The 26,177-nt window shown below is 39.3% G+C and overlaps 1 protein-coding gene across 6 annotated transcripts in view; it reads right to left on the minus strand.

Annotated features, from left to right (window-relative positions):
* Window positions 1-26,177, minus strand: part of Prlr (prolactin receptor) — a 167,481-nt gene that overhangs the window by 2,097 nt on the left and 139,207 nt on the right. For 2 of the 6 annotated variants that reach the window (XM_075975892.1, XM_075975893.1), the window contains exons 4-11: window positions 24,482-24,614; window positions 22,754-22,923; window positions 19,968-20,137; window positions 18,502-18,643; window positions 17,960-18,059; window positions 17,376-17,445; window positions 14,514-15,558; window positions 7,573-8,083 (exon numbers count right to left, since the gene is read on the minus strand). In XM_075975892.1, the coding sequence (XP_075832007.1) occupies window positions 14,560-15,558; window positions 17,376-17,445; window positions 17,960-18,059; window positions 18,502-18,643; window positions 19,968-20,137; window positions 22,754-22,923; window positions 24,482-24,614 (1,784 nt within the window). In that variant the 3' untranslated portion in view covers window positions 7,573-8,083; window positions 14,514-14,559. Of the gene's footprint in view, window positions 1-5,211; window positions 5,394-7,572; window positions 8,084-14,513; window positions 15,559-17,375; window positions 17,446-17,959; window positions 18,060-18,501; window positions 18,644-19,967; window positions 20,138-22,753; window positions 22,924-24,481; window positions 24,615-26,177 lie in introns of those variants that run through there. The other 4 variants (XM_075975897.1, XM_075975895.1, XM_075975896.1 and 1 more) reach the window with 4 other exon arrangements.

Raw genomic sequence — 26,177 nt, forward strand, 5'->3', positions numbered from 1 at the left:
TAATTGGCTAAGAAAAATACAGACTAAACGTAAAAATATAGAAAAGATATCCCCAGGCAATAGAACCTGAGAGAAAGCAGGAGAATCTGCACTCGCTTATAGCTAACAAAATCAACTTTAAAACAAAATTAGTGAGAAATGATAATGGAGGTATATATTTTATAAAGATAATGGAACAAATCTGTCAAGAGTATTAATGATTATAAACATGTACACACAAATATTCAGCAACCCAGTATTGTAAAACAATAATATTAGTTTATAAAAATTGTTACTATCAGACAATTTAAAATAAGCATAATTGACACATTAGTAATACTGCATGGTTTTAACACATTATTTTATCATCAACAGATGTGTCATTTAGAAAAGAATAAATGTAGAAACATCAGAGTAAAATGAAATTGTAGATCACATAGACTTAACAGCTAGCTAGAGAATATGACATCCAAAGATTCAGAATATATATTCTTTTCTGCATCCCATAGAAATTTATCCAAAATAGATATTTTAGTGCATAGAGCAAATTTTCTTAAATACAGTATTACATATTTGTGTTAATACTCATGCAATTTAGTAAACTACCCATAACACAGCTTTTCACACAAAGGGAAGATCTGAGCCATCTTCTCATATTTTTTAATAATACTCCATTATGTATTTTATTTAATTCTGGAAAGTGTTTTGCCACTGTCTTAGCCCATGTAGGCTTATGTGAAAGAGACCAAGTAATTTATGGAATAAAAATATGTTTCTCACTATTCTGGAGACTACAGAATGTTGGTGGAGGCTGCTCGTTCATTCCCTGCTGCCCAGACCTGAAATAATCACTCAGAAATTATTTTATTTGCAAAACTGTTTGACCAATAGCTTAAGTGTATTTCTAGCTAGCTCTCACATCTTAAATTAACCCATATCTATTATTTTATATTTTACCACAAGACTCGTGGGTTTCCTGGTAAGGTTCAAGCGCGTCTGTCTCCTGCAGTGGCTAAATGCATCTCAGTGACTCTGCCTACTTTCTTCCAGAATTCAGTTTAGTTTTCCCACCCAGCTCTATTCAAACCGATCACAGGCCAAAGAAACCTCTTTATTCATAAACCAATAAAAGCAACACATATACAGAAGGGAATCCCACATCAACAGAATCCAAGAGATTGGACCAGCAGCCTTTTGAATAGGTTAAGGTCACAGTCCTCACGTGGTTGTTTTCATGTATTTTTGCACAGAAATGGGTTAAACAGACTCCTTAGGATGTCTCTCCTAGAGGCACTAATCTCAGAAGAATGCCGTTCTCATGAGGTAACCATCTACAGACTATCACTTCATGCATGAAGATTTCAATACACAAATTTCAGGAGCGATATGAGAGCTCAGACCATGGCAGTCATTATTATTTCCAATACTCTGTTCTGTCTTTAACTACTGATATTTGAATTACAGTATGTCACACCTTTTTGAAATTATTCTGTGGTTCTTTGATGATATTATGCTCCTCCTTTTTTTTTTCTAATTACATTTTAGTTTGGGAAATTTCCATTGACACAAGCTGGCACGGACCAATTCCTTCCCTCGTTGAATGCCATTTTCTAATGTCTGTTAAAGGGACTGTTCATTTCTGCCATGGCACTCTCGACTTTTTCGATTCTCCTTTAGAGCTTCTTTCTCTCATGACAGTGCTCACATGACATTATGTGTATCCTTTCCTCATCAGAGTCTTCAACATATTCAGCATAGTTATTCAAAATCGCCTGATAATGATGATAGTTACATATCCAAGTCTGGTTCTTATGTTTGCCTTATCTTCTCAGATATTACTTTTTATCTTAGCACTTTAGCATCTTTTGTGATTTTTTTCCAAAGGAAACCTGCTGTGTGATGTATGATAATATCTGAGGTAAAAAGACCTTTAACATGAGATTTTATGTTAGCCTAGTTAGATGTAGGCTCTAAGGAATGTTTTCCACGGCTTAAGAACTAGAGAATTAGAATTTCTTAGGTATGTTTTGTTTTGATTCGTCTTTGACAGTGTCATTGCTAAGTAAGCTGACCTTAAATTCATGATCCCTTTGCCTGAGCCTCCCACGATGTTCCCAGATGTTATTGATTTTCCCTCAGAATCTTTATTTTAAAACTAGAATTTGGAGGTAGCGAGTCTTTTATAAAAAATTATCATTTATTATCTACTTAGTGTGTGTGTGGTCATATGCACATCATTCATGCGGAGACTAGAGGAAAACTTTCAGGGGTCAGGTTCTCTTCTTCTCAGGGGATCTAATTTAGGTCATCAGGCTTGGTGGCAACTGCCACCTTTTAACTATCTTTAAAGCCTGGCTATAGCTAAAGCTATAGTTGCACACGGTTGTCCTAGAATCTTATGATTAGATTTTAGTCTTTCAGTAGATGCATGACCCTGGAGTAGGACTACACAGTTCCTTTTGTGGTAGAGTAACTTAAGAAACAAAACAAAACAACACAAACAAAGCATCCTTGCCTGTTATGTTTGTCAGCTTCAGCCTAGTTTTTGAAGCTCTTTTTCTGTTACCTGTTCTCTTTCGTTGCTTCTCCCTTAACTGTGACAGAAGAGCAGGGGGTGCAGGAAAATGCCCTTCCCATATAGGACTTCAGCAAGGTCCTTCTCCCTGGAGAACAGCGTCCTGATAAATGGAAGGTGCTAAGTGCATTTCGCCTTTTTTTTTTCCAGCCAAAAGAAAAAAATGATCTAAACCTTGGCAATGGAGGATGTTCTTAAAAAAAAAGAGAGAGAAATAAAAGTTGAGGAGTCATTCTAATGGAGGCTGCCAGAGACTTTCCCTTTTCATCAGTCCATATCTGACCTCCAGAAGTTTGTCAGCATGACTGTTTCAGTGTTCCTGCTAGAGATGGGGGTCATTGGCTTCTGTGCCCGCTGAGAGCTTGTTTGCACCTGTTAGGATTCCCCTGTGTCTAAGTTTCAGGATGACAATTCTCTTTGCAACATTACTTCTCTGCTGGGTTCAAGGAAAATAATTAATTTCAGTTAGTTTAGCTTCTCACTACTGGAGTAAGAGCGACGACTTCTAAGCTTGACTACAAGACAAGTCTTGTTTAATACGTCCTTTTCCACCGTGTTTGCACACAGAATTGCACTTAATTAATTTTTCCCCCTTTGAACAAATTCTTTGAAGAAGGGTTTCTAGGTCAACACGTATGTATGTTGCAAGTGTATGCCAACAAGATAGCATCAATTTATGGTTTAACTAATCTTTCAAAAGGCCATTTTTCAAAATGTCTTTTATTTGACTTCTGTAAAGTTAAATAATATTCACTGAATCTGAAAACTGGGGGCCCGCTGCCCAACTTCAACACAAAGACTTATTCTTATTTATGAATGCCTGGCCTTAGGTTTGCTTGTTTCTAGCCTGCTTTTCTAACTTACATTATACTGTTTCTCTTTAACTACATTTTACCTCTGGCATTTTTACTTTTGTAAATTCTATATATTCTTTCTTTCCTTCTTATTCCGTGGCTGGCTTGGAGGCTGGGTGGCTGCCCCTGGCTCCTCTCTTCTTTTTCTCGCTCTTCACTCTTCTCTCGAGCTTAGATTTTTCTTCCTATGTATTCTCTCTACCTGGAAGCCCCACTTCTCCATCTTCTATTTAGCTATTGGCGACTCAGCTCTCTATTAGACCAATCAGGTATTTTAGGCAGGCAAAATAACACACTTTACAGAGTTAAACAAATGCAATATAAAATAATGCAACACATCTTTGTATCATTAAACAAATAGTCCACAGCATAAGGAAATGCAAAACATCTTAAGCTAATATTCCACAATAATACTAGTTGACTAAAAAAATGGGCAGGAATGGAGGCTCCTACATGGATTGGACAGGTAAATTGATGCGTTACTTTGGAGCTAACAATTTGTCAGTATCTAGGGAATGCTAAGGTATGCTTTTTATATCACCATCAACATTTATATCATGGATAAACTCTTCAAACTCTTTACAGTTGCATACAGCAGGTAGACCCAAAAGGTGGAAGCTGATGTATCTTAAAAATCCCAGTGATACCTGTAAGAATGACCAAGATCAAAAACACTGATGACAACTTATGCTGGAGAAGTTGTGAGGTAAAGGGAAAACCCCTGCATTGCTGGTGGGAATGCAAGCCTCTTTGGATGTCAGTGTGGCAATTTCTCAGGAAATTAGGAAACAACCTTCCTCAAGACCCAATAATACTACTTTTGGGTATATATCCAAAGAATGCTCAATCATGCCACTGTTCATAGCAACATTGTTTGTCATAGCGAGAACCTGTAAACAACCTAAATGCCCCTCAACCAAAGAATGGATAAGGAAAATGTGGTACATTTACACAATGGAGTACTACACAGCAGAAAAAAATAATGACATCTTGAATTTTGCAGGAAAATGGATGGAGCTAAAAACCAGCATTTTGAGTGAGGTAACTCAGACACAGAAAGACAATTATCACATGTACTCACTCATAGGTGGTTCTTAAACATAAAGCAAAGAAAACGAGCCCACAAATCACAATACCAGAGAACCTAGACAACAATGAGAACTCTAGAAGAGGCATACATAGATCCAATCTACATGGGAAGTAGAAAAATACAAGATCTCCTGAGTGAATTGGGAGCATGGGGACCTTGGGAGTGGGTTGAAGGGGTGGGGAGAGGAAGGGAAGGGAGCAGAGAAAAATGTAGAGCTTAATAAAAATTAATTAAAAAAGGAAAAAAAAAGGAAAAAAATCCCAGTGATAAAAAAGGTCAAAGTACATAGGGATATATGCCTATAGCCACTTTAGAAAACTCTATCTCAAGAAGCAAGGAGATGAATCTTATAAATGTAATAATCTATTAAACTTGAAGTATCGCACATATCACTTACTGAAATGTGGGCATGAGGTAAATGTAGTTTTTTAAAAGTCAAGGAGTATATATGACAACTGCAAGACTGTGGGTAACATTGAGGGAAGGAGTAAAGAATTCAGTTTCGAAGAATATATATGATAGCATCTGTGATGTTTCATTGGTTAAAAAAAAGATATGGACCATATAAGGGGAAATGCTGATATTGAGGAAATCTGATGTTCATTAATAGCTGTTCGTTATGTTTTCCTAGGAAATTTCCAGGCATTTATGAAATACTTTGTTTAATAAAAATATGGTTGAATCATAACTGAGATTTTAGATCAAGAGGTAGAGCAATTCTAGGCTAGAAAAAGTTAATACAAGAAAATGTCAGTTCTGTCACTAAGATTTTGTGGTTTCACAATGTGATTGAATATCGGATTTGGAAATTCTCTTAATGATAGTTCTTGGTTGTTTCCATGAGAAGATCCAAGGAACTTCTGGGTGCTTCCAGTAATGTTTGCATTTTCAAGACCTGAATTTGGCAAATGAATAAAGACAAGGAACATGAGGTCAGTAGAAGAAGACGTAGAACTCAGTCTATTTGAAAGAATGACTCAGAGTTGATTTGGAATAGAAGGAAAATAGGAGAAGGTGTTGAAAGATGAGTACAAATTTTGTCTTTGCAAAAACATAGATGAGTGGCCTGAGGTAAAATGTGTTAGCATGTGCCCCAATATTTTAGTGCAAGAATGCCATTTTCCTTTTTTTTTAATACCAAGCCAAGCCAAAGCCAAGTCAAACCAAACTAAACAAAAACCAAGTTCTAATAAAGATTATTAAAGAGAGAGCTTGCTTCACGTTCCATCTGTCATATAATATGTGGTGTAAGCATACAAGGAAACAACTTATTAAAATAATTTAAACTAAACACTTACCATTGCAAAAAACATTAACTCCAAAAAAAGCACTAGGAAGTGTATCATGAATTCACACAATTCAGAAGTACTACCAGCATTGTTCGTGGAAAACCAAACTACTAGAAATATCACTTATGGTTACATTCTATGTCTTAGAAGAAGCAACCACACTGTAAACATTCCCTGGAGCATTTACAACCTTTTAAAAATACATTTATAAAATTCCCATTTTTCTTCCATCCATTTATAAAGCATTTTATAAAATACTTTATAATGATGTAAAGAGCACACTTTAATATGTCTCTTCCTGGTCAAAGAAGGAGAAGAACGTTTAATGTTCCCAGTGATGGCTGGGGTTGTGCAGTATAGTGAGAGGAGCTTACCATAAAAGAATTGTAATTTTAGATGTTAAAAATTCTGAATTTCACACTATCAAGAATTGGCTGGATTTCCCTTGCACACTTTAGAGAAGCTATCACATCCATCAGGAGATTTCTCCCCCCACATTCTGTAATGTCCTTGGTGGGGGGCAGTGTTTAATGGCCTTATCTCTTGTCTTCTACACACCAAGATGGAAGTTGTGTCTTACAGTTTCTAAATAGCAGGATGGGGATTTAGACTATATTGTTGGAGGAGGACCACATGGGTTCAGATTTTAGACCTGCTTCTGGCAAGATGTGGAAATGTGAGTTCCTGATTTCTCTCAGAAAAGCACACACAATACATTCAGAAAAACATGTCACCTATTTTATGGCCTCAGGTCACTGTTAATTGTATTGTACTTAATTTTGATAACAGACACTCCAAATGTTGCAAGCTAAAAATACTCATGAGCCTTAGAATTAAAGGCAGATGGGTTCAATAGAAGCACAGAAAGTCAGTGCTTTTTTTGCCCAAGGCCAAGTTTTAGAGACTGATAGTCACCATGAGAAAGAGAATATTCATTCTCTAATAAGACGCAGTGCTAGATGATAAATAGGAACAGAAAAGACATCTCAAACATCTTACACAGTTCTGTAACACAATATGAGCGCTGGATGATTCTAGATCAGAATTCCTTGAAAGGTAAAGATTATCCATTCAAGCTTAGTCTGATGGAATTTGTTAGAAAAGAAATGTTAATAATAGTGATGAATACACTGTTCAAAGGGATTCCATTTACCCCTCGATGGGCTGGTCCTTCCTTAATTTTATCACAGTTCAATGAGCTTTTTTATTCGAGCCCCATAAATCCAGTTTCATCTTACTTTATTTCTGTCAACTTCTCCTATGACAGAAATGAGTTAAAGGAGGGGAATTTTGTCTTTTTATTGGGATGGGTGAACACAAATGGGAAAATCTGTTTTATTTAATTTGGTGAACAATTTCTTAATTATATATCATTGTGTCTTAAAAAGTCTTTAATAAAATTGTCTTAGCCATATACACCAATATTCTTCACATTCCCCCCCCTTTTTTTCAAATAAAAAAGAAGAAGGCCAAGCAAGAGAAACACATATTTATTGAGCCAGGCACTGAGCTGGGTATTTTCAATAACGACACAAATAGAAATATAATGACCATATTATTCAGGGATCACTAAGATTCTGTTCAGCAAGCATTATTTTTGGCATGCAGTAAAAATGATGTGAGAGAAATTAGCATATTTTTTTTTGTACTATTGACAATGATTTAACTGTCCATGTTGTTCGTACAAAGTGGATAGAGACAAATGGATAAATCCATGAAAACCAGGAAGCACAACGTGCAATAACCCGAGATTCACAGAGTGAAAAATGTAAGAGACAAATCATATGTGCTTAGCAGTGTACAATCCTTTAATACAAAAGAAAGAAAGCAGACACCACAGCTGTGACACACAGAAATGAGCCTTTAAAATCAGAGCAAGATTATTTCTGATAAATGGCTGACTCTTCCCATGCCATAATATATTTGATGGTTAAAAATCAAACCAAGAGGGTATTTATTTCTTGGGAGTCTGGGCAAATTAAATTACAAATTCATGATTATAGATCTTCTAGCAGCAAAAATTCTTCAAGAAAAATCACTTTAGCGACATCCACGCAATTCTGTTCATTTGCATTTCAAACAAGAAAATAGAACTAGGGGAGGCGAAGGAAATAAACACTCTACCAGCCAGGCACTGCTCTGGGTATTTCAAAAATAGTGACACAAATTATAATGGCTTTGGCCAACCACCTTGAGGTGACTCACTGATAGGGGAAAACTTGCAATCTATGATTTTTTAAAAAAATTCTGATGACTTACTGTGTGGTCTTTCTGCACTTTACTCATCAGCCAATGTCTACAAAATATCAAAATATAAAAATGGTTATTCATAAAACCTAGCATAAATCTGTAAAGTAGTGAGTTAGAAGGTTAAAAATGACAACATTAGTAACCACTTCTAATTTCCCACTTCAAGGCTGAATTTTGCTTGGCATTTTATAGGGAAAGAGCAAGAGAGAGGTAGTGGCAGCTTTGGAAACAGGGAGCCTTATGCTACAGCGGAGTCTTTTGCTTCAATATGGCTTTACACGGGGCATGATCACTCAATGGGCTGCGTCTGAATTGCTTTGGTTTGTACGAGACTCTCACATTGTTTAAAATTATTGATAGAGCACACAGAAGCAAGTCTCAAGGTGCAAAGAACACGCAGAAATGACATGAAGCAAAGCCTAAGGGTTGACACTTCACTAATTGGTGGAGTGTACTTTAAACACATTAGAAGCTCAGTCAGCTATACAATGACATACAGTATCACTTATAGACAAAGATGAAGGAAAAATCAGAACATTCACAGTTTTCAACAGAAATACATGATTGCATATACGATTACAGATTTTTAATTTTGTTTTACAGACATAGACATAAGTATACTGAAATTAGATACGGTTAGATCGTAAGTCATTAAATAATGATTTTCATTTGTATTACATGATAAATTTACAGCATGAGGATTATATATTTCAATATGGCATATACTGGTTTTGAACCACAAAAAGCAATATAGTGTAAAATAACAGATACTTAGGAGTGTCACATGAGAAATATAACAAATATTCCATCAACACCAGTCCAGAGAAAAGATGTGGTACCTTTCATTCCTAACTATAAGCAGCTTTGAAGGAAAATTATTAGGATGGGGAAGGGAGGTAGTTTTAAAAATTCAAAATACTTTCCTCAGGAATTTAGTAAAACAAATAATTTTTAGAGGTATTTTTGCTATATAGTTTTTTTTCCATTTTTGATAATGTGGTAAAAAGGCTGTCTTCCCAATTTGCAAAATGTGTACAGACAGACGAAGCCTGTATTTTTTAGTTTATCTAGGTGGGCATAAATTGACCATAACTATTAAAGTTTATGTTTGATAGTACAAAGGCTTTTGAATTTTTCTTCTCTTTTTAAATGGCAGTAGATAGATATTAATTAGTATGCCAAGATGCCCTGTGAGTCCCTTTGCTCATTGGCTGGACCATCTAGATGGGCGCCATTCTACTATACGTGGCTCAGTGCATTCTAACTTGAAATAAAAGGGAGTGGTGTGAACAGGAGAGCTGTCAGCTCATGGTCTTATGAGCTGTGTATGTCTCTCAGCAATTAACTCATAATTGCATGTAGATTTACCATTGTCAATTATATTTGAATTAATGTATACTCTCCATTTCGTGGGGTTCTGATATGTCCCGCACTTTGGAACGTCCCATCTTCTACCCTTTCCCTCCATTGGAAGCTGATACCAGGCAGAGCTCAAACCCAAAAGTACCTTCTTGGAAAATAAAAAGACCGAGGAGACAATTCCCACATGATTCATGGATGACATGTCTATTAATCATAAGAAAGGATTGTAATCCTAAGTAGAGTTTCTCATTAGATCATAAACTCTGAAGCAAAAAGTCTGTATTTTAAAGTTTCTCTTTAAGACTGTCAATACCTATTCGTCAAGATAGCTTAGATTTCTTAGATAACAAGTTATCAGGTTGAATCTTTAAGCAAGTACGTATCTAAATGAAGTATTACTTATGATCTCAGTTCAGGTTTGTGTTTGTGGGGAAATATAATAATTGGTCTATCTTCTAAAAATTTAAATTCATGTTTATGGGTAATTTTGTTTCTGTAGACCCCAAATTTACTACTCTACCTTATTAATCTTTAGGGAGAAAAACAGGTCCTGGAAAGAGGAACTGAAAAGGTTTTAGTTACACAGAATGGAAAGAAGCAGAGACGCAAGGGTTCTGGTCTACCTAACTTGGAGAAATGGATTTCCGTTTTCTGAGTATTTCTACACACAGTCTCAGGCATTCACTGCCCAGGTCGAGTGCATGTTAGTAGTGGAATCTGGGCTCTTCATCTATAGTCTTAGATTTTACATAACTCATAAAAGTTAACTGAAAGACAGACCTAGAAGGAATCTTAGAAACATCTTTTGAGGGTGTCAACCTACTTATCTAAAGAGAGGAAACCAGTGGCCGGAATCAGAAGAGACGATCATGGTCATGCAGCCTCGTTAGCAACAGTGATGCGACCTAGAGCTGAACATGGAAGGCTCAGTGACTCTCCTCACTGCATCAATGTTGTGCTTGAGCCAAAAGTCAGAAAAGAAACCCGGTTCAATGCAGTACACACAAGGCTTTCATCCATGGAAAACTGGGGATATCAATTCAAGGTTATTTCTGCTTTTCCATCTATGTGCAGAGCTTCAAAGTGCACATCTTGTCCTCTGCAGGGCTTGGCATACAACTCAGTGTCATTCAAGAAAGCATCAACGTTGTGTTTCAGAATGGAAAGTTTTGAGTCATGGGCTGGCAGCCTTATCGCCAATCACACTTAGGCAAAGTGATTGACACTATTCCTTTTAGTTCTGCGATGATTCAATTAAACTAAACACAGAAATCTCTGCACATTTTGCTGGTTAGTCTTTAGGTCATTTTGTCATCCTTTTTCTGGCTGTTCTTTTCTTTATTTCTCCATTTAGTTAAAAGAAATCCATTTAAGGTAAAATTCACTTTCCAATCAATCCACTTTTCTTCCAAAATGAAGGCTTTTTTTTTTTAAAAAAAAAAGAAAGGCACTTTGTAAAATATACAGATCTGTTTCTTTCTTGTCTGTGTTAGATTGAAGCTGCTGAAGGCAGGCCGAGTCATTTTGCAAATGATGGGACAGCAGAGGGAAGCCGAATTTAAAAAAAAATAAATGAGAAAGAAAGGATCTAGGTTTCTGTCCGGACAGACTTTCCCCTGGAGCTCAGGTCCTTCGGTGGTGCATTAACTGACAATTCACCAATCCTCTTGGATCATGTCAAGCAAAACCTCTCCCAGGTTTGAGCTTATGTATGCAGCAAGAGCTTGGCTGCTTCCCATCAGATGAGTTTACAATGAATCATTGACCTACAACTGATTACCAGAACTGGTCTCAGGCACTTAGGAGAATGTATCATCTATTAAAAATCAGTGACACAGCCGATGGCAAGTTGTGCTCATATTAAAAGTTCTTTCTATGCATTTCTTAAAAACCTATCATAGACTATTTTGCCATTTGTGTCCGAAAGTTCCATCAATCATCCACGGGATGTATTCAGTTTCCATGTACTTCATAACATGAGTTCTTATGCAGTTGCTTACAAAACGACGTATTTTTTTGTGGTTCAGAGCAAAAGTTTCTTTAATCTACATGTGCAATGGTTATTCACAAAATATGATGGTGGGAAAACAGCCAACAACCAAATACAAGAACAGAGATCTGAGGCTCTTGGCTCCACGCAGGAGTGAGCATGACTTGACACATTAAAGGTAATTTTTCTAAAGACCAGTGTCTCATTTTTGTTGTCTAATCTCTGCACACATATTTGCGCATGATCTTAAAGGCTGACCTATACCGTGGACGTGCAATGTATGAAGACAGACAGGTCCTGAGATTTGAAAGGGTGAAGAAGAAACGAGCACATCGGTGAAGGCGACTGCATCTCTAGAACTGCCTCACAACCTAAGCAAGATGCCAGCCATCGGCTCAAATTACTTAGTGAGTCACAGAGTCAAGGCTGCTGGCTATTCGTCCAATATAGTCAGGAAAACTGAAATCCAGAAGAGGCAATTGGACTTTCCAAGGCAGAGCAGGACCAGAACCCAGGTGTCTTGACTCCTAGTATTCATTCTGTCGCTCAAGCAGCTGTCTTTTAACAGAAAATATTTTATCATAAAGATTCTAATAAACAAGTAGATCTATAGATTTTCTTTTATTTCATGGACATAGATATTTGTTGGATGAGATTTGTCTGTAGACAGTCATATTTTTCATCTATGCAAAATTATATATCAGAAGCAGATTTTTAAATTTCAAACTATGAGTAGCACATGCACTATCAGTTCTATAGTGGTCATAATTTGTAAATAAACGTATATATTTATCTTCTGGAGAACAGACTATGTTGGGAAAGGCTTAGTTTGTACTGGTTTTGAAGTTTCTTTGTCAGTAGTTTTCAAGGTGAACTAGATTCGTTGGCCCTCTTGGAAGGTGTGTGCATTTTGCATGTCATTCTCTCATGTGACTTCATATAAACGTCATCATTATGTAAATCTTAAATCACTAATAGTTTTGTTCATGCTTTCTCTTTACATACAGTGTTGCTGTTTTCAAATTAAATAGACTTGCTCCATACTTTCCAAGAGAGGGGGGAAAAACCTTTCAGGGAAATAGTCGTAGAAAACACTGCTTCTCCAGATTGAGTGTGCACGTGAGTTATCTTGGCATTTAGCAAAATGCAGACTCCAATTCCATATGTCTTCGATGAGACTTGAGATGCTGAAAACAACATTTCCAAGTAGTGCCAAAGCAACTGGTCCTCAGACATTCATTATGGAGGATCCAGGGCACTGAATGAGCCTGAACAACGTTGCCAAATGCTTCTGTTGTCCACAAGATGTTTACGTATTGAGAAAATAGGCTTCAGGGGGTTGCATTTGCAGTTCAGAAAGGGTTGGCTGTATGTTCACTCTCAGGCATCAAGGAATCTCTGAGTGCAGTTTCTACCAATATGTGCTTGTTGGATGAACTTCACAAGAGGTGCAGTTCAGAGTCTCTATATCCTGTTAGTGAATGGACAGAGAATTACTTGCCAGTAGGTGAGAGAAGAGGAGAGGGGAGACAGACTGTAGCAGATGAGTCCTGGGTACTCCTAGTAAGGTGGAGCTAGAAGGTTGTGAGCCTTCTCAGGAAGCCGGGCCCTGATTCTCCGTCTCCTGACCTTTGAAGCTCTTGTTATCACTAACAGCTGCTTGATTTCCTAGAACTTCTAGCTGGACGTTCTTGACGTGAGCACAGCCTCTGCCAAGAGTTTGCGAATGCATTTATTCCAGAGAGATCTTGACTTTCGGTTTTGCTTAAAATCCTTTTGTGTTCAGAATTTCTCAGAAAAAAAAGTAAATAAAACAAAGCCAATTCTCTGTCTTGGAAACTATGCTAGCGGTCACTACTTTCCACTTTCATGGTTTATAAAAGTCACCCATAGGTGGGCAGAGCCCTATGTTCATGGGAGAAATATTTTAGGTCTAGAGTCCTAAAACCCTAATAGAGATGGCTCCTATTTAAAGTGTCCTGGAGATAAAAAAATCAGATAAATGGTACTATTTTGTACCTATTTAAATTTTTCATTCACTTCACATTCTTAAGTGGGCAAGGGGTTGGCCTGACATTTCTCTCTGACATGGTCTGCATATACTATATATACTTTAAATACTCATTATAACCTTGCAGCAGAAATGACTGCCCCCACTTGAAGACGTAAACAGCAGTACTGGGAAGTTAGAAAATAGTCTTTACTTTACCTAAGCGATAGAAAAATAGTCTTCAAAAATACAGTGCTAAACTTACGGGTTTGTATTAAAGCAAAATTGTATATACAGTAAGGCAACACTTCTACTACCACCCTGCAATAATTCCCAGTTAGATTAAAATTAGTCTTTGGGAGTCTGTTTTCTACTAAGAAAATAATAGGGTGTATAACAAATCATCTGTCCTGCTGAAATGAAGCAAGAAAAACATTTGAAAATGGTTCATCACATGAAATTCATTGGCCTTATCTTGTAAGAAAATTCTATTCCCCCAAACTATACACTCTAGAGGCCTTAGAAAGAAATAACATTTAGGCAGGATAAACCGTTTTTGACACACTCAAATTACTTTAAGAACAAAAAGGGGGGCCTGATTTCATTTGCATACAGGCAAAGGGTCAGGCAGGCATAGGGACTGTTGTAAACAATTTGGCTGGTGTCCTGGAATGTGTCCTTTCAGAAAAGGGTTATACTTGGACCATCCGAATCAAATGAAGGAGGAGTGTAAAGGCTTAGCCATCCGTTTTGAAAAGCTCTTTTATGGCCTTTTCAACATCATGTTACGCTAAGTTATTTGGACTGTTGATACGTCTACCACAAGCCAAATCTATTGCAGAGGCTATACCTGTTGGCACCATCCCTCAAGAATGGCACACAATGTGCTTTTATTTCATTGAACACATTATATATATACATATGTATGCATATATATGTACATATATATTACTAATAGCAAAGAGCAAGTCTGCGAATCACAGCATACACGATCGATTGTTCTGGAAACCAGCTGCTGAGGGGAGGAAGGTGCTGAAATGGGAGCATGTAAAGGAGTGAAGTAGTGTGTTATTTTACCCACATCCTGAAACATCTGCTAATAGACCACGATGTTCCATGACTCTGTAGTGTTACCTGAAGAGAAATCACATTTTAGCCAATGGTTCCACGAGTCTAGCTATCAGTGAAAGGAGTGCATGAAGCATGTAGGATCCAGGTAATCCAACCTGCCCAATTGGAGTCTGAAGTTGCTTGAGGTTGCAGCCAAGCTGGCCAGATCTTTCTCAGACTGATTCTGTTTGAGCGATGGTGGAGCCTTCTTGGCTGAATCCCCACACAAAGCTGTGTTCTGAGCTCGTGAATCTGGCACTAACACCAGGATGTTGTCATCCACAACCCCAGACACCTTGGCGTACTCCTTGCTGGTTTCAGGAACCCCAGGCTTCTCCATCTGGTTGTTTCCTTTCTGTTTGGGGAACAATGATAGTACTCCATCTTTGTTGACTTTGTGAATCTCCACATAATCTGGGGGTTTAGTGTAGACAATGGAGCCTTTCTCCTGGAGCAGGGGCCATGATGCGTTTTGTTTAGTTTTAGAACGGAAGCTTTTCGTCTCCTCGTGCTCCGCCACCTCTTCTTCCTCTTCAGTCTCAAGGGTTTTAGAGAATTTTAGAAGATGTTTTCCTGCTTGGTCTAGGAAAGAGGCGAGCGTGTCTACAGGACCTCCAGTGAGCTTACACACGTCAGCAGTGCTGTGATAAGGAGACCTGGTCATGTGTTGGCCTGGCAGCAAAGGCCATGTTGAAGATTTGGATACATCTGCGTGAAAATAGGGGACGCTGCTTTGGGGGTCCTGGGCGGGAGGGATATTTGCTTCAGGATTCTCTGGCTTCTCAATGATCTCAGGAATGTGGAAAGTAGGTGGGTAGGCCTGGGGCTCCTCACACTTTTCAGACAGAAGAGAATGGCTGTCATAGCTTCCGTGACCCGAGTCACTGTCGGGGTCTAGATGCGTGGGTTTCCCGCCTTGGCCTGGGTACTCTTGGGAACGGGAGGGCATTAGCTGTTCGTCCTCATTGTCATCCACCTCCAAGAACTCCACCAGCAAGTCCTCAGAGTCAGAAGTGGGGGGGAAGTCTTGGCATCCTAAGGCACTCAGGAGTTCTTCAGACTTGCCCTTCTATTGAAACACAGACACAAGGAGAGATGGCTGTTAGCTTCAGCGCTCGCCACCCTTGGCCTCACAGCTGAGCGGTATCTGAGCAGAGTAAAGGGCCTTTGCTCCTGGGGCCGCAGCCAGGCCGTATCTTGCTTAGTCTTGGAACGGAAGCTTTCCACCTCCTACTGCTCAGCAGCAGGGGCTGTGAGGAGTCTCACAGTATCCCGCCCACAGACTGCAGACATGTAGGTCAGGTCATCTACAAGTACCTTTTGGGTCCTATTCACCAAATTACGTTTCTTTAATCTTTCATGATTTTTCTTTGTCTCTAATAGTGGCTATGAACTCCACGGGAAAGTACTATATGTATGATAAACATAGAACTATGAAACCAAAGTGTCTTGTGAAACATTTGAAGTCGTAGTGTCTGTGTATACTCCTGACTGGTACTCACTGGCAGAGTAGTTGTGAGATGTGGTGGCTGGCCTCCTAATCTCCTCTACCACCTTCTGGAGTTTGGTGACAGTGGATTGGCCTTGTCTCTGGCTTCTCCTACCACCCCATTTCCTTCACTTTTCCCTCCTCTTACTATTTTCCATCTCTCCTTTCCTTTCTCTTCTGATCCATTTTTTCTATTCTTTATTTCTTTCATCTCCTACCTCCTCCTCTCTCTTCCTCCTATTCCACATTCTCTCTCTCTGTCCCTGTTTCTGTCTCTCTCTCCCTATTTTTCTCTTTCCTCATCCAGTCTCTTTTTACTTCTCCTCTTCTCCCAAGTCCTCTGGCTTAGGTCATGTGCCTAAGCCTTGGCTTTTATCCCTTACCAGGTAGATATGACTTTGCATAGGTTGCTCGCCAATTTTATAATGGGAGTAATATCATTTATCTCTCAGGGTTCTTATGAAGTTTAGAGATAAGGCAAGAAAGAATACAAACAGTATAACCATAGAGTAACCATTTATCATTAGGTCTCTGTGGCTAGCAGGTTGAGCTATGAGATAGATACTGGGTAACTTGCTTAGCTGAGACATTACTGTTGGCTTTGTAAAGGTCAATAGTAGACTGAACAGTGGGTAAGACCCCCTGAACCAGAAACCTAAACTCCTTAGCTCTAGTCCTTGTAGTTACAATCAAAGTGATTTTGAAAGACAAATCAAATTTACTTTCCACATTCTTATAAGCCTAATACGCAATCACATCAACCGGCATTTACTTTTATATACAGGTAATGGCTTTTCTCCACATTACTGTTAAGGTCAGATTGAAACTATACATTTCAACCCAGAAAGAAATGCTTTAATTCTGTCTCAAATCAGTCTAGTGTGCTTTGGGAAACACAGGCCCAGAGAGTACTGATCTACTGACCACTCAAATGAGAGCACAGGGACAATGGAAAATTCTGGCACAGTGGCTTTGTAAAGGAAATTGAAATGGAAGCTTGGACTCATGTGTAAGGGAGACGGTGGTAGTGAGCATTAGTTAAAATATCTGCTCTCTCTCTCTCTCTCTCTCTCTCTCTCTCTCTCTCTCTCTCTCTAAATTCATTATTTGAACAAAATGGTCATCTCTGTCTTCAGGAGCAGCCCTGGGTCATGTCACATGCCTCCCCATGAGTTTGGAGGCCTCCGAGCTGTCTCTCTCTGCTCTGTGACGTTTAGAATATGATGATGAACACAGTCATCCCAAACACTTCCTTCTGTTCATATACATGCTGATGAGAAGGGGCGACTGGAAAGGGATGAGGGCCAGGTTGAAGTGATGAGGACTGAGCGGGCGTATGCAAACCTAATTACCATCGAGCAGTGAGTCACGTCACTCTCTCTGTTTCTGACACTCACCTCCAGCAGATGAGTATCAAATCCTTTTATTTTTGGCCCGGGAACTGGTGGAAAGATGCAGGTCATCATGCTATAAAATAATTTGTGAGACAATGAGGACAAATGACTCATATTTCATTATAATATTTGAAAAAGATTCCCGCCCCCCTCTCCCAGTTCTCAAATAGTTGATGCTTGGGTTGAATTCTAGGGCTGTATTAAAGTAGCGGTAAAGGCCAGAGGCAGTGGTAGAGACATACACTACACCTTCGCTGGCTAATTTTGAATGCTAATTTCAAGCTACTGGCTTATTTGTTCCATTTGATTCTTTCAGTGTTAGCTGCTTTCGCCAGATTTCTACAATTTTGCAGCTCCAAACCCCTATTTTATAGAAAGAACACTAGATTAAAAAAGTATATTTTTAATATTCTTTTAAAAAACCCATTGATAAAAGATTACTTTTTTTGTACTAGAAGAAGTACTAGCACTAATGGATAAATAGGTACTTAGGCTGTCTGCTGGTTTTCGTCATCTTTCTATCGGTGTTCTTTGTCATTATTTCAGATAATAATGCCTGAGAGAAGAGTAAGGAGACAGTATAGTACCTATAGCCTTTCAAAGCTACTGCCCAGACCGTAATCAAACAGACGACAGCAGAGAGAATGGCCACAATGATCCACACGGTTGTATCTTTTAGGGTGAAGTCTAAAAAACAAACAGCCAGAGAGCTTTGATCACGTATAATATCAACATTAAAAACCAACTAGCCAACCAAAATAACCCATGCAAATTTGGGCTCAAGATTTTGTCTTCCTGCTTGTGCTTCTTGACTTGAAAAGCAATTCGTCAACAGAAGGTACATATAAGATAGATAGGAAGGTCAGATCAGAATGAATGACCAGTGAGTCCTTGGAGAACATTCTAGATTTATACCTGTAACTTTATTCTAGAAACTGATGTTTGGCAACTATGAGTCAGGCAGTAATACAGCTCTTCCAAATGTCTTTTTGTTAGGTTAAGAGATGATAATCACATATCTATCTACTTTTTTAGATAGGGCTCAAAATAGTTTCTGTATTATTAGTAGCTATTACATGCAGTTTTATTGCTATATAAACATAGGTGAAAGTATAGTCAAAACACTCACCACTGGGTATTTCAATGGAATTCTCTTGGCCCCACCTACTCCAGTATCCATGGTCTGGCTTGCAGCGAGTCTGGACAAAGTATTTTTGTCCTGGATATAAGTCAAAAACCTTAAAGTGCGTTTGCTGCCCTGTAAAATGGTTCTAAGGAAGAACAAGAGAAACAGAGGTCACCTATGACTCTTGTTATGAGAAAATAGGTGTTTCTTTCACATAAGTTAATGGGGAGTTAGACATGGCTATGCTTAGAGGATGCCTTATTTTCATTGCTCTGTTCTATCCTTTCCTTCTTGAAATTTTCTCATAAAAATTTTCTCATGAAAATAAAAAAGGTTTTCTATGTCTCTATTTGGAACTCTATTTCAGAAAGACAATTAATTGCCACCCTCCCCACTTTATTTAGTGAAAGTAAATCAGCCAACAAATTAGACGAACATATAAGAGATGATAAAATTATTAGTTTACAAATTCCAATGAAGTAATTGATTTAAAGGATTATTAGTTGGTGTAAAAACTACTTGGTGGAAGGAATCCAAATCTTCACGTATGTTGAAGTGATTATACACAAAGAAAATGTTATTTAGCAAGGAAGCCATCAGGTTTCTACCTTCCTAGTCTAGGACTCAGATTTAGTATCAATTATATGAGGTCGATCAGATGACTTGATGATGCTGATGATAAAGAATATAGTACAAAGTTCATATTACTTATAGAGCATGTTGCACTACATGTATTCCCCCTGAATCTACTCAAGCCCTGAAATCTAAAGTATGATTGCAGACAGTACAAGAGCCAAAATATTAGCTAAGTGAATATACAAAAAAGTAATAAAAGGTGAGGACTGTGGGACTTCCTTCTGAACAAGTAGTCTCCTCTTCTCACTACATCAAAAATGTCTTGGAGTAGACTTAGTTTGGATTAACCAGCTATTAAAGATATTTTTTTTTTTTAGGAAACTGAGACAGAGAGGATTAAAATATAGACTACTTTATTTTCTTTAGGAATTTTAATTACCTTTTTAAAAATGTGTGATTCTATTATTTTGACTATGTTTGCAAATGTCTCATTTTCAACATAGGGTAGAATACCATTATGCCTGTAATTGTAGCATCATCATTTTACACTGAACTATTACAAAGCATTTCCTTAAAAACACTGACCATGGGCATATTAAACTGACTCTCTTGCCTCCAGGCTCAGTATAGTTTATAGTTTATATCCAGAGGCTGTCTGAGATATTCTTGGGTGGGTAAATTTGGAACCTGTCTGGTACAAGCAATTGTCTTTGTAAGAGTTGTGAATATGAACATCTTTCAATCTCAGTAGAAGGGCGAAGGCATTGCTTGTCTAGCAGGGCTGTGTCCGCAAGGGGATGCCCACAATAACTGGGGAAATGTTCTGCTCTGTTGTGAGAGGGTTATCCCTGCCGAAGGACATGGGTCCTCCAATAAACTTCATTTGGACTCACCTCCCACTCATCTGCTCCTTCAGACTTCAATCGAATTTCATATTCCATTGTAAACCAACCAGTTTTCACATCAGTTATGTTGGGTGGGGACCATTTTATCCACAGATACGTCTTCTTATCTTTCAGCTGTCTCACTTCTAAAGTCAGGTTCCGAGGAGGCTCTGGCTCAACTGTGGATACAAAAGACATCTTTAGTTTCCCTCATGGCTTAAAGCTTCTCTTGGGCCCTACTGTTGTCTGTCACGGCTTGTATTTCTGTCCGTCCACTTTCTCTACTGCACTGAATCCTCAGAGGACATAATAAATTCCTTCTTACTCTTGACATGTGATCAGTCACGTTTGAACTTGAAAACGGGGTTTGAAAAGTAACACTCCCCCCCCCTAAAAAAAGCAATTGAGATTTTGCTTTGGCTATATTCTCCACTTTCTTTCAGCCAGGTTCATACGCATGTTCACATGTTTCCCCTAACAGCAATGTCCATGTGATAATAACTGGGACGGGAGTTACAAGGAGATGATTGGGAAAGACATTTGGAATAGTTAATTTCCCTGAGTTGGGAGCAATCATTTCCTCGAAAGCCTGCACATCTTTCTGTGCATCACCCACTCATATTTATAACTTTGCAGGTAACAAGTTTATGGATTTTTTTTTTGGATTTTTGAGACAGGATTTCTCCGTTGCTTTTGGTTCCTGTCCTGGAACTAGCTCTTGTAGACCAGGCTGGCCTCGAACTCACAGAGATCCACCTGCCTCTGCCTCCGGAGTGCTGGGATTAAAGGCATGCCCCACCACCGCCCGGCTCAAGTTTACGGATCTTTGCCTTCAGTTCATCAATTATATTTTACACTCAGAGTATACATCACTCTCTGTGGAGAGCAGACTTTTTCCTGACTGATAGTAAATGGCTAACAAGTGCCTAACTTGACATTTCGGAGAGTGTTCTCTTGAGTAACCCTCGAGCACCTTATTGTTCCATTTGTTCAGTCCCCAAATGTATACTGAATTCCCACTAGCAAAAGCTTGTCATTTCTTGAATGCATACTACATGTCATGAATTAAAACAATACTCTAACAATGAATCATCATTTAACCTCTTCCCCAAATGTCATGAACCTGTATTACTGGGCCTCTTTGGCAGGAGAGAAATGAAAAGAGGAACAATTACTGGTCCAAAGTCACATATTCAGTAATGCATGTTATTTGAAACTTAGAAGCAACTTTTATTTTGACACAATTTTTAAACAGTGTTTTCCCTGTAGGTTGCAGCAAGAATTAGCTAATGTGTATGCAACATTCTAAATGAACTAATGCCATGAATTACACAGCTTAATATAATTTTAAGATGATGGTTTTTGTTATATGTATTTTACTACAATTAAAAATAATCAAAGGAGGCACTTACTCTCAGATTTTTCCAATGATGGGCCTTGGAACTACCATCCTAAGAGTGAAACACCTAGTGGGCTCAGCTGAAGATGCAACAGCACCTGCATCAAATCCCTCTCCCCAGGGCTCTTGAAATAGCACAGAAGTGGGGGCAGGAAGAATGCAAGAGCTGGAAGATGGGGAAGTGTGCTATGAAAGGCTGTCTTTTGGCAAGACTTGGCTGCTGCACACATGAAACCACAGCTACTGTGACTTCCTATGGAGGATCTGGAGGAGATCAAATAAGTTCAAACTTCAAGCATCAAGGGGGAGGGGCCCCTGAGGCCCAATCCCTAGCTGAGGAGCGACTGGCCATTGGTGGAGGCTGGAGGAGCAAAAAGTCACTTTTCTTTGGGGGGTGAGGCTATAGCATGTTGCCCATGCCCCATTGGATGACCCCATATGACCAGTACTAATTGGACTCTGTGTGTTATTAAAAATGTAACAACAAGGTAAGCAAAAATGAGGACGTGAAGTTGGGAGGGAGACGTGTGACTATTGGAGTGGTTTGGCCTGCTTTCTATTGTTGAGTGGGATTGCTTCCATGGGGAAGGCTTGAGTAATTTCAAACCTTATTAGCTACTTCATAAATTATTATTAAACATCATTCTCCTTGTCCTATCTATTCCTCTGGGAGTCTATTTATTGTCTGTGCTAACCATAAAGGCCATTACAGCTGTGCCCAATTGCCCCACTACACAACGCTGATCATGCAAAGCAAGAAACTATCTCAAATTGACAGCCCTACTTTGTGGAGCTTTCTCCAGACAGTATAGGAGTGACCAGACCTTTGACCAGTTGCTACTTACTTCCTGTTGTTATTACTATTTTTATTAATTTTTGGGGAATACTTGAAACTAGAGCTTTTTTATTTATACCAGGCAGTGTCCTGCCATGAACCCATACCCCCATATTTTGAGTTGTCTAAAAATAACTCAAATTATAGAGAAGCAGATACACCCCCAGCAAAAAGAAAACAAATTTGAGTTGGCTATTAAAGAAGGCAACATGGTTGAAGGGAGAGGGCCAGGGGAGCTATTCATAAAGGAGGCGTACAGAGCACTCACACTGGATATAAGGCACTAGGATTAGAGTTGAGGGAAAATAAGAGAACACAAAGATCCCAAGTACTAACCTTGCTGTCAAGAGTCAATACTGTTGATGTGAAATGCTCCCTCAACAAAGATGCTATAAGTTCTTGCACCTTTCTTATCTAGGATTCATCCATAAGCTGGAAAGACTCAAGCTGAGTTTGACTTTTGATATACCATACCATACCATACCATACCATACCATACCATACCATACCATACCCATCCATACTGTAACGGTAACATATTCCTCACCGCTTCCCCCTTACCTATGTAAGTCACATCCACATAAAGTGGGTCCGATGCACTGCTTCCCATTTCGTTGGTAGCATTTACCGTGATGACGTATATTTTCCATATGGAAGTATACTGCTTGCTAAAGAAACAGGAGTTGGGGCCACTGGTTTTGTAGTCTGGACATTCATGGGTAGTTTTCTCTCTGCAACAAGTAACACAGTAAGAGTGAATAAGAGAACAAGAGTCTTGTTTTTGTTCTTAAAAGATGACTATTACTGGATTTGGAGGATAAGGCACTCAAAGTACAAGAATGAAGCAGAAAAACGTAGCTTTGTGCTCTATGCAGACCAATTGGGAGGAAGGGAAAGAAGTGTGCTGTAAGAACAGTTAGAAAGATGGGGTTAGCATCTCAGTTCTCTGCTGCTCAGTCACCCTTCTTTCCTGTGGGTGTCCCTATGAACCTTGTGAATGGTCCTTCTGAGTTACCAGTGACCAAGGCACACTCACAGCAATGGTACTCCTCTTGGTCAACTTGGGCAGTTGGAACTTTTGTTAGCACACATACATATTATGGGATTATCCATGTTGCAGCTCTAGTCACACAAGCCTGTCGAGCTCCATTTAGATAAGAGGATTTAGGAGGAAACACACTGACATCAGACTACGTTAGATGGTGTCAAGCGGGCAACAGAGTGAAGTGTCTTGAGAGGAGATCTTTCAGTCTTGCAGGGCTCACTAAGTTGCTCACATTTTAACAGCTTCGACTCCATTCGTACCACACAGGTTTTGGAGGCTGCTTCAGCTCTGGGTTCTTTAAGTATTTGTGCCATGCCTCTTTGGATCCCACACAGAAGGCCAGCTTTGTGTACAATCAGTCCTAGGAAACTGGCAATGGCTGTCTCTGTCATTAATATTTTATTTTTAGGTCCAAGATACAGAAGTGTACTTTTTGCTAAACTAACAGTTCTATAGCTCATTTAAGGTTTCTAGGAGAGTCTCATTGTGAGTTCATCAGAATTATCATCTAGAGATGATCTTATTTTGCCCTCCTGGAAATGTTAAATTTAACTATGCCTTTCAGGAGACCTTGAATTTTTTTATTTTGCTGTGTTTGAAATAGGGATTTTCTATGTACAGCTCAGGCTGACTTTGAACTTGTCATCTTTCTGCATCAGCATCCAGAATGCTGGGATTACAGATGTGTGTTATCATGATTTATAGCTTTTAGATCAGCAATTTACTTTAAAAAAAACCCAAACAACCTCAAGTTCTTTTCCTTAAAGGTTGTTTATTCTCTTGGGCATGAAACACATTTGAAAACCTAATGTACCAAGGCTGCCAAAGATCACACAGCTTATATAATTCTGTTATGTTGTAAAAGTAGTGTATTAACTAAAAAAAACCCAAAACACAAACAAACAAAAACCCTCCAAATTTCATGTGGTTTATGGATGAGCAGCTAAGTTTAGCCAATCTATAGGAATGATGACTTGGTCTGTATTCTAAGTTTGGGACAGACATTTGGAAACATGGCTAATATTATAATGCTACTGTCAATGAGCATTTGAAGACTGAGTTTGAAAAAAAAAAACTTTTAGAGAACACGATGAGCTAGAGGCATTAGATTCCTTTCCTGGCCGTATGAACTGTATTGATATAAATCCAGGAAAGCATGGTATTTATAATAAGAACTAATGTAACTAGGGCCCGGAGGGTGAGCACTCTGGTGGGGTTTCATGAGGTAGAAGAGAACGTTTTACCCTTCTTTGCTGTAAGTCAGCGAGTAGTTGGTAGGAAGTCCTCCATCTGTCCCGGGATTCCACCAGCAGGTGAATGTTTCCTTGTCGGGAGACCGGCATTTGTGGATCTCAGGTTTTCCAGGTGGTGACTGTCCTAAAACAAAACCAGCCACACGCCATTCGAGTTAATACTGCGGTCCATTCAACAGCTTAACTGAGCTGCTAGTGACAGAGACAGATTATTGGCACCCTGGATGTGAGGAGGTCTTGGTGCATTGTTCAGAAAGGCTACTGCATCAGTGGCCAGCTGTGACAAACATTTCACTGCAGAGTGAGTCTGAGGGGAGAGAGATGGGTGCATAAGGAGACTATGGAGCTAGCCCTTCTCACGGAGCCTATGTAGCATTAGGATTGCCATCCGAAGCATTCTTTCCCAGAGACAGTGACCTGTGTGCACACAGTCAGTGCACTGCTCAGGAATCTGCCCTTTTCTGGCATCCTCGCAGCACTAACTGTACCTCCCTCTTCTTCTGCATTACTTATGGCCTTTGTCTGGGCATTCTGGGCTACTTCCTCTCTCCTTTGTCTTCTCCTTCTGTGCTTTCTCCTTTACCTTGATTGTGCACAGCCTTGGCCTAGTGATCTAGATTATTATATATATATATATAATAATCTAGATATATATATATTCTTTGAAACTTTTATATATGCATACAAGGTATCTTGAATATATTCATTCTTTCCCCTTCTCTCCCTAACTCTTCCTAGCTCTACCTCTAGCCCTTATCCCTACAAACTCTCACTCTCTCTCTTTCCCTAACACACACACACACACACACACACACACACACACACACACACACACACACACAGAGAGAGAGAGAGAGAGAGAGAGAGAGAGAGAGAGAGAGAGAGAGAGTCCGATCTGTACTTTTTATAAACGTATAAGTGTAAGGCTACCCACTGGAGTCTTGTTGCCATACCAGGTGGTATACACTTAAGGGAAATTGACTCTTCGGATCCCTCAGAAGCTGTCAGCTGTCAGCTGTCGGTAGTGCTTCATTTAGGGATGGAGACTCAGGAGCCCTTCCCTTCTTCGTGTTGGACTGCTGACTGGCTTGATCTTGTGCCATCTGCACACAGCCTTAGCTGCTGTGAAGTTATGAGTATAGTGGTCCTTCCAGGTCCAGAAGTCACTGTTTCCCTTCAGTCTTCCTTGACTTCTGGTATTCACAGTCTTTCCATCCCCTCCCCCCAAATGGTTCCTAAGCCGTGTGTGTGTATGTGTGTGCACATGCGTGTGCGTATGTCTGTGTGTGTGCACATGCGTGTGCGTATGTCTGTGTGTGTGCATGTGTGTCTGGGCATGTATGTGCATGTATGTGTGTGCATGCGTGTGTGCGTGCGTGTGTGTGTGTGATACCTGTGGCTGATCACTCGACAGACTAATGGTCCACCTTCCCTATCTCCTAATTCTTCCTATTCTTATTTTCTGAATCTTGATTTTTAGTCTCCTTTTGAATTTACGCCCCACCGCCTCTTTCTTGGAATCCCCCATTTTGGTTCTTTCTTTGAGTAGGTGACCTCAAACTTCCTTGCGTTTCTGTGGATCTTCAGGAATCGGGTAGTAGGCTAAGGGGTAGTAGAGCAAGGGGTAGTAGAGCGGGTGGTCCCCCTCTAAGTGGAGAGTGACCATGGTTAGATAAGGCACATCACC

This window comes from Microtus pennsylvanicus, chromosome 6 (genome assembly GCF_037038515.1).
Source record: "Microtus pennsylvanicus isolate mMicPen1 chromosome 6, mMicPen1.hap1, whole genome shotgun sequence".
NCBI classification, from domain to species: domain Eukaryota; kingdom Metazoa; phylum Chordata; class Mammalia; order Rodentia; family Cricetidae; genus Microtus; species Microtus pennsylvanicus.